General features: G+C 36.1%; 2 protein-coding genes across 2 annotated transcripts; both read right to left on the bottom strand.

Annotated features, from left to right (window-relative positions):
• Nucleotides 1–4,056: 4,056 nt before the first annotated feature.
• Nucleotides 4,057–5,172, bottom strand: LOC120256187 (multicystatin-like). The gene is made up of 4 exons (XM_039263932.1): nucleotides 4,992–5,172; nucleotides 4,608–4,877; nucleotides 4,293–4,505; nucleotides 4,057–4,213 (listed from the first exon to the last, which is right to left on the bottom strand). Exons 1-3 carry the CDS (start codon nucleotides 5,094–5,096, stop codon nucleotides 4,317–4,319), a joined length of 564 nt encoding a protein of 187 aa, XP_039119866.1. The 5' UTR covers nucleotides 5,097–5,172; the 3' UTR covers nucleotides 4,057–4,213; nucleotides 4,293–4,316.
• Nucleotides 5,173–7,741: 2,569 nt separating this feature from the next.
• Nucleotides 7,742–8,283, bottom strand: LOC120250426 (uncharacterized mitochondrial protein AtMg00810-like). Its single transcript, XM_039259247.1, has 2 exons — nucleotides 8,113–8,283; nucleotides 7,742–7,972 (listed from the first exon to the last, which is right to left on the bottom strand). The coding sequence occupies exons 1-2, from the start codon at nucleotides 8,281–8,283 to the stop codon at nucleotides 7,742–7,744; spliced, it is 402 nt and encodes a 133-aa protein (XP_039115181.1).
• Nucleotides 8,284–8,675: the final 392 nt, after the last annotated feature.

Genomic DNA, 8,675 nt, shown 5'->3' with positions numbered 1-8,675 from the left:
GAGAGTGTGGCACCAAACAATCTAGAGGGGGTAGTTATCTTTATTTGTGAAAGTGAGTGACAAAGTGTTTGTACTCATGTATTTTCACCTCTTTTAGTAGATTGTTTATCTCCAGGCTTGGCCCCCAGACGTAGACGAGTTGGCACTGAATTGGGTTACCAATTTTGTGTATCTCCTTTTTGTTTGGTTTGTGTAAGATTTCTATGAGTGTTTAAGTGCCAAGAAAAGATGCAGAGTACTCTGGTTCAGATAAGAAGATAACACAAGTGGTGACAAATTTTGTAACACCATGTTACAATGAATCAATGTGTTGACCGAGGACCTGGTAAATCAACAGGTAAAACACCCCAACAAGAAAAAGGCTTTGAACCTTCATGATTATTTTTTACTTAAAAAAAAGGAGAGAGAGAGAAAGAAACAGAAAAAGTAAAAGGAAATAAATAAAAAGAAGAAAAAAAGAAAAGAAAAAGAGAATTTGAAAAAAGGAAAAGGAAATATTGAAAAAAATAAAAAAAGGGGCAGGTTTCTTTTTGGCAGTTCTAGAATCATATGAAGAAGCACCGGTGTGGTTACAACTTCCCAACAAAATAAAAAGGGGAATTTTCTTTTCAAACCCTATTTTTCAAATTCCAATTCTTAGAAGAAGAGAAGAAAGAAAGGGAAACGAAGATGAATGTGAAAGGATAGCTCATAGAGTTCTAAAGAAGCAAGAAAAGGCTGGCAAATCATCACAATCATGGATGCTGTAAAAAAAAAGCTCTTCTAATGTTGAAGCATAAGATGTTTTATCCATGCCTATTGGTTCATGTGTAGCACCAACACCTTTGTGAGAAGAAGCTCCAACACCTCTGAGTGAAGAAGCTCCAACACCATTGAAGAAGAGTGAAGAGATCTCATGGTATGGCTTTCCAAACATCTACCGAAGTTGCTCAAAGAAGAAAGAAAGGCCGTAGAATCAAATTCAAGAAAGAGATCATCCAAGGTATTCCATATGCATGGATCTCTGATGCATTTCTAGGAATCTTCAAGAATAGAGAAAAGAAGAAGAGGATGGAAGTTCAGAGAGAAGGACCTTTCAAGATTAACCCAGAAGCTAGCAAGAAGGATGAATCAACAACTGCAATCAAAATAGAAACTAAAGCAAATCAACACAAATAGAAGCATGTTTGTAAAGATATTTAAGAAGAAACAGAAAAATGGAGACTGGAGAGAAAGAAGATGGCAAAGGGAAGAGCCCTAATGGTTGAAAAATAAAAGCAAGAGTCTGAGGAGACATCTAAAAGTAGGTGTTCAAGCAGTAAAGAGGATCTTGAGGAGATTGTCAGAAAAGCTATTGAAGAAATAAAGCAAGAGTAGTGGCTCAAGGATATACTCAAGTTGAAGGAGTTGACTTTGATGAAACATTTACTATTTACACCAGTTGCATGCCTAGAATCCATCAGGTTATCTGTTAGCAGTAGCATGTTGCATGGGGTTCAAGCTACACCAAATGGATGTCAATAATGCTTTTCTTAATGGAGTTTCTAACTCCAAAAGTATTTGTAGAGCAACCAAAAGGGTTTGAAGATCCTCAACATTCAAATCATGTGTTCAAATTGAAAAAGGCTCTCTATGGCTTAAAGCAAGCTCCTAGAGCTTAGTATGAAAGGCTCACAAAATTTCTACATAAGAAGGGCTACCAAAGAGAGGGAGCAGACAAAACCCTATTCATTAAGAAGTCCAAGTCAAATCTTATGATGGCACAAATCTATGTTGATGATATCATATTTGGTTCAACATCATAAAATCAAGTGGATGAGTTTGTTCTTCTAATGCAAGAAGAGTTTGAGATGAGCATGGTAGGTGAACTAAACTACTTTTTGGGTTTCCAAGTCAAACAAAGCATAGAAGGAATTTTCATTTCTCAAACCAAGTATGCACAGCTTGGTGAAAAGATTTGGCTTGGAAAAGTCTAGGCACATGAGAACACCCATGAGTGTAAATGAGAAGTTGACAAAAGATGAGCATGGAAAAGATGTAGATCCAAGTCTCTATAGAAGCATGATTGGAAGTTTGCTCTATCTCACAGCTAGTAGACCAGATATCTCTTTCAGTGATGGAGTTTGTACAAGATATCAAGAAACACCAAAGGAATCTCATTTGAAAGTTGTTAAACGTATCATCAGATATGTTGATGGTACTGCAGAATATAAAATTTGTTATTCAAAAAAATCCAACTCACGTCTTGCAGGTTACAGTGATGCAGATCGGGTAGGAAATATTGATGATTAAAAGAGCACCTCAAGAGGATGTTTTTATCTTGGTCACAACTTGGTCACATGGTACAACAAGAAACAAAGTTCTATTTCACTCTCCATTGAAGAGGCTGAGTACATAGCGGCAGGAAGTTGTTGCACACAATTGTTATGGATGAAGCAAATGCTTGAAGATTAGGGCCTACAACAAGGTTTGTTGACTATATTTTGTGACAAAAAAAGTACATTTGATATCTCCAAGAATACAGTCTAACATTCTCATACCAAACATATTGATCTTCGACACCACTTTATACGAGATTTGGTAGAGAACAAAACAGCTGTTATGGATTAAGTGGCAACGGAGAAGTACTCGTAGATATCTTTACCAAACCCCTTAATGCTACAAGATACAAAAATCTAAGGGGTGAGATTGGCCTCTGCCAATTTTAATCCCTATTTGGCACTGCAAACGACCTGCATCTGCTACAGTTTATAAATGTCGTTTGCAGTAGGAAGAAGGAGATCTAAAGACAGGGGAAGTTACAAAAGCAGTTGCAACCTAATGTGCAACATATTCAGGCTTTGGCAGTATTTAACCACAAAGGGGGAGAAGTTGAAGAGTTGAAGAGCTCCAAACCGACTGCTCTACATTGTCTATTTCTTTTTACAACATTTATGCTTAATTTTTAAATCACTAGTTGTAGTGTAATCATGTATTATGTAAGCAACTAGATATATCAGTCTGTAACAGTGTTGTCCTATGTAGTGTTGTACCTGGAGGTTGTGATAGGTGTCGAGTCTGGGAGCAAAAGCGGTTGCGTCAAATTTATGCCAAAGGGGGAGATTGTTAGTGCACATGCACTTTTATTGCCATGATTTGACACCAAGACAAGGTGACGACGTGACGTGGCATAATTAATGACATGGCAAGACATAGTGACATGACAACGAGTCTTAAATTGAAGGCAAATATCTTGGGAGATCTTGATGAAGCTATTTTTGGTATGTGTTACAACTTGAAGTCAAGATTATATCAAGACCATATTTAGGTGATTTGATTGAAGACTAAATATGGATGGAGCTTAATTGAAGAAATACCCATCAATGGTATGATTGAAGGTTATTGAAGACTTATTCTTCGGAAGATTTGAAGGCCAAACTTGGATGAATTGAATATCAAGTTTGGTAAGTTTCATGAAGACGAACCAAGACGTACGCCCCTCGCGAGGGGACTGCGTAGTAAGGAATTGAGGAGGTAGGCTACTTGCAGGTTGTTAGGATCAAGAGATCTAACTGCATCAAATCCGACTAAGAATGACCAGGAGTTTTATGGGTCTTGAGGTCGTTTCGTAACGGAACCAGAACTCGGTCAAGTCAGCAGTTAGGGCCATGTTGCAAGTTATGTTACAATTGGAGTTGCAATAGCTAATTTTGGATGGTTTTAAAGTTAGTAGCCACGGATATTCTAAAAAAGGAATGGGCTATATTTGGGACGTTGAGATGTCTATATAAGCTACCTTGCTATGAGATTATGATGTTCAACTGGAGCTAGAAAGAGTGTGGCACTAAACAATCTAGAGGGGGTAGTTATCTTTATTTGTGCGAATGAGTGGTAAAGTGTTTGTACTCATGTATTTTCACCTCTTTTAGTGGATTGTTTATCTCCGGGCTTGGCCCCTCAAACATAGGCGAGTTGGCGCCGAACTGGGTTACTAATTTCGTGTGTTTCTTTTTTGTTTGGTTTGTGTGAAATTTCTATGATTGTTTAAGTGTTCTCTAAACCCACAAACCACACCGGCGGAATGAACAATTAATAACATAAAATTAAACTCAACAATGTCATGGCACTTTATTAAGTAATATTAGTATTACATTAAAGGACAATAGATATAAGGTAACATAACATCCAACAGAAAGCGAAATAACTAAAATATATAGTTTGCGCCACACCCGTCATCAAGCTTCATTACACCCACCTGCATGCAGGCCATAATTAATTAACATATAAGTCTCAATGCAAACACATGATCAATTTGTAAGTTACTATATGTATACCTTTCTGATGCCCATTAGGACTTATTAAAAAGCGGTTTGAAGTCCACTAATTCCAACCATGGATAAGTATTGGATGCCTTTGGCCCAAACAATGGCCTCATAAGTTAATATGAGCTCACCATTTCTGGCTTCCAGAGTTATGTAGTAAAGATTGCCATCAAGAACTTGCTCAGTTCTTGCTTTCAATACTTGCACAAACTCAAGATTAGCACTCTGCGTGAAAGGTACAACTTAAATTAATACATGGTATATATTAGTATCAGAAGGAGTACAATTTATTAGAGATGAGAGAGAGAGAGAGAGAGAGAGAGAGACCTTCTGCCTATTATACTCTCTGACAGCAAATTTAGCAAACTCGACAACAATGGGATCAGTGCTATCATTGATGTTCACAGCCTTGAGTTCAACAACATGGTGGAAGTCTTTCAGCTCAATGTAACCAGTGGATTCCTTGACCCAAACCTTGGCCTGCCAGAGTTGCAGCACACCAAGATTGCTGGCTTCTAAAGTTATATAATAAAGCACTCCTTCCACCACCGGATCTATGGTTGCCTTCACTACTTTGCTGAACGTCAGGTGAGCATTCTGCATGCATAAATTCAAAGTTATAACTAAAAATGCATGTTTCTTCTTACAATAAAATGATGCGGATATTTTAAAAAGAATATATAAGAGAATAAGAGAAAAGTCATGATCAACCTCCTTCCCGTTGTGCTCTTCTACCGCAAACTTTGCGAGATAAACTATGTAGTTGTCAATGTTGTTAATGATCTCAGTGCCATTAATTCCTTGGGTGGTGGCCATTGAAAGATAAAGGATTGTGATTCAGACTGTTGAGGAAATTAAGGAATTTAGAGAAGATACAGCTGAAGAGCTTGGGTTGGATAATCTCAAAAGCTGCATCAAGCCCTCCTTTTATACTGCATTTTGGTCTTTAATTACAATATGACCAGATCATATTAAAAGATAAGTTAGAATTTTTCATAATCAAAACGAATATAAATGACTATTAATAATACATGCTTACGTAAATTAGATGCTTTGCAGGTCTTTTTAATGTTCACACCAGGATAGGACTGTGTAATTTGAGGGAAAAAAAAAGAAAATATAATCAAGGAAAATCTTAAGTCAGAATTTTAAATAATTAAACATAAAATTATATTATTAAATAAATCAATATTAGTAAAATATGACTAACAGGACGCTTGGCAGTTTGATCCTGTTGATGCTGATTGGTTTGATAATTCAAGGTTCCTACACTCAATTTAATTGTCATTATTAATTGTCCACACAATTGGAAATGAAGGAAAGGAAACCAAAACTACAAGGTGATGAGGAGAGTCATAATTAAGGTATTCTGTTTAAATCGGTAATATATAATTCTAAAACTTCATTATGGAAAATTTATACCAAATTCAGAACACAAAATATAATATATAACATGTGGCAATTACTAGGGATGGCAATGGGTAGAATATGAGTATGGTATGCCAAAACCCATTATCCGTACCCGTAATCCCTACCGCTTACCCGTACCCTTCAGGGTAAAAAAAATCATACCCTTAACTTTACCCGCAGGGTACGGGTATACTCGTAGGGTACCCACTTACCTGTTGTTTAAATTATCGAATTAAATTTAAATAATAATAAAAATAAATTAATTATACATTATATTACAATCTTTAAATACATGCCCATAAATTCAAAATTACAAGTTAATATATATTTGTTTATCTTAAATTATATAATCACATAAAAATGACATCTATTTAGGACTCAATGGTAACTCTACCTTTTGTTTTGTTCATGTTTAACTATCTTGGTTTTTGTTTTAAATTTTTTCATATATCTACTATTTATATTTTATATAGCTTCTTTTATAAATATCTAGAAAGATTTTGAATATAAAAAACATTAATTCTCATAAGTTATATCTAATTGATTTTTTATTAGTATCTTATTTTTCAGGATTTTCTTATAATTTATAGAATAAATTATTATAACATTATTTTTTTATATTTGTTTATTTTTTAATTTAATTATGATTCTTAATATATATCTAAAATTCAATTTTGATAATATTATCAAATATAAATATAGAAATTAAATAGAATTTAAAATAATATATTAAGAGGAAATTTGAAGTATTATTTTCAAATTAATCACCATGAAAATAGATATTGAGTAAATGTTTAGTTTAATAAAAAATTATATATATATATATATATATGAGAGGGTAAGGGTACGGGTACGGGTAAAACCCGTACCCTCTTCAACGGGTAAGGGTAAGGGTAAAGGTACGGGTACGGGTAAAACCCGTACCTTCTTCAACGGGTAAGGGTAAGGGTAAGGGTAAGAGTACGAGTAGGGTAGAGGCATACCCTTACCTGACCCGTATCAGCTCAAAAACTAACGGGTAATACCCTTACCTGTACCCGTACTCGGTCAAAGAGGGTAATACCCTCTTTGACTGGGTACAGGTACGGGTATACCCGTCGGGTAGGGTACAAATTGCCATCTCTAGCAATTACACAGATCAAGTGCATAATACCCCTACTGTGAACAACAAAGACTCTTATAAATGAACGCATTGACGAGGAATTAGAACATTATGCAATCATGTAATGCTAATTTATTACACCAATCTATATGACATAGTCACTATTGGAGAATATGAAGAGGATCAGTATAAAAAAGAATATTGAACTTTGTTCACCGTTTGATGAAATGCCAAGAAAGAGATTAAGTAATGCAGAGACAAAAGAAACAGGAGACTTTTCAAATATTTCTTAAGGACCAACCAGCTTCCTCTCTTGCCATTTATATATATATATATATATATATATTAAGTCAAAAGATAACTCCACTAGAATGAGCATACATGCTCTCATTGGCCAGCATTAACACACTATCTTTTTTTCTATTGGCCAGCACACACAACCATAGATATGTTCTCCACTAACACATTAATATAATAATAAAGTATACATAAGAGAACACAAGAGTCAAAAGTTCTGCTTTTTTCTTGACCCCGAATCCAGTTACCATGCTTAGCCTCCATTCTTCTATCATCCTCGATTGCAACCAATGCACGACCCATTCTCACACCATCTTCAATCAACATCAACACCCCCCTCCCTTGATTGAGACCATCTCATCCCAAGCAAGCTTCTGAAAGTGAGTAACGGTTTGGTGAAGATGTCGGCGATCTAGTTATCAGTGCTGCAATGATGCAAAGAAATTGCTCCTTCTGAAGCCAATCCACGGATGAAGTGATATCTCACATCTATGTGTTTTGTCTGACCATGGTGTGCTGGATTCTTGGCTACAACAATGGCTGAGAGATTACCAACCCATAGTTTAGTAGGTTATGAGCATGATTTCCCACAATCTTGTAACACCCTTCTCAACCAAACAACTTGACAGGCTGCTGTAGTGGAGGCAATATACTATGCTTCGGTTATAGAGAGAGCCACAACATCCTGCTTTCGAGATCCCCAAGAGATAGGACTTGAGCCCAATTTGAGAAATATTCCAGTTGTGCTCTTCCGATAAGCCTTGGAACCTCCCCAATCACTATCGGAGAAAGCCTCCAATTCACCATCATCTCCCAGTGAATACCACAGACCCAACTCTTTGGTTCCTGCGAAATACCTCACAACTCGCTTCGTAGTAATGAACTGAATTTTGCTTGGTTGATTCATGAATCTAGATAGATAATTGACTAGAAAAACAATGTCTGGTCTAGTGTGAGTAACATAGAGTAACTTTCCAATCAAACTCCTGTAGATCCCTAGGTCTGAGAATTTATCACTGTCACCTTTTCAAGCTTCTCATTTACTGATAATGGTGTACTCACGGGTTTGCACAGCTTCATGTTCATGTGAACTAATAAATCATCAATATACTTCTGCTGTGAGATGAAAACACCCTCAGAATTCTGCTTCACCTCTAATCCCAGAAAATAGCTCATTAAACCCAAGTCGGTCATCTTGAAAGTATTCATCATGTCATGCTTGAATTGAGATAATAAAACAGAAGAAGAACTTGTGTATATAATATCATCTACATAAAGACTAATAAGCAACAATTCACCATTCATGCCCTCCTTCCTATATAATGTGTGTTCACTCTCACTCTTGACAAATCCAAGCTCCTTGAAATGTTGATCTATTCTGGAATACTAGGCTCTGGGAGCGTGCTTCGATCCATATAGGGCCTTCTTCAATATATAAACTAGATGTTCTTCACCCTTCTTCACATAACCCTCAGGCTGAGTGACATATACTTCCTCCTGTATTTCTCCATTCAAAAAGGCTGATTTCACATCAAAGTGAAACACTTCCCACCCTGCATAAGCTGCTAGAGCTAGGATTAATCTAA

Source organism: Dioscorea cayenensis, chromosome 3 (assembly GCF_009730915.1).
Source record: "Dioscorea cayenensis subsp. rotundata cultivar TDr96_F1 chromosome 3, TDr96_F1_v2_PseudoChromosome.rev07_lg8_w22 25.fasta, whole genome shotgun sequence".
Lineage (NCBI taxonomy): Eukaryota > Viridiplantae > Streptophyta > Magnoliopsida > Dioscoreales > Dioscoreaceae > Dioscorea > Dioscorea cayenensis.
The sequence above is the reverse complement of the archived record's forward strand: the minus strand, read 5'-3'. Positions and strand labels throughout refer to the sequence as shown.

Excerpts from the sequence above, each read along its gene's own strand:
- LOC120256187 (XM_039263932.1), bottom strand. The coding sequence starts at position 5,096 with ATGGCCACCACCCAAGGAATTAATGGCACTGAGATCATTAACAACATT. Across the intron at positions 4,878-4,991 it reads AAGAGCACAACGGGAAGGAG|AATGCTCACCTGACGTTCAG; the intron begins GTTGATCATGAC and ends TTATGCATGCAG. Across the intron at positions 4,506-4,607 it reads GAGAGTATAATAGGCAGAAG|AGTGCTAATCTTGAGTTTGT; the intron begins GTCTCTCTCTCT and ends CCTTTCACGCAG.
- LOC120250426 (XM_039259247.1), bottom strand. The coding sequence starts at position 8,283 with ATGACCGACTTGGGTTTAATGAGCTATTTTCTGGGATTAGAGGTGAAG. Across the intron at positions 7,973-8,112 it reads TAAATGAGAAGCTTGAAAAG|TTCATTACTACGAAGCGAGT; the intron begins GTGACAGTGATA and ends AGCAAAATTCAG.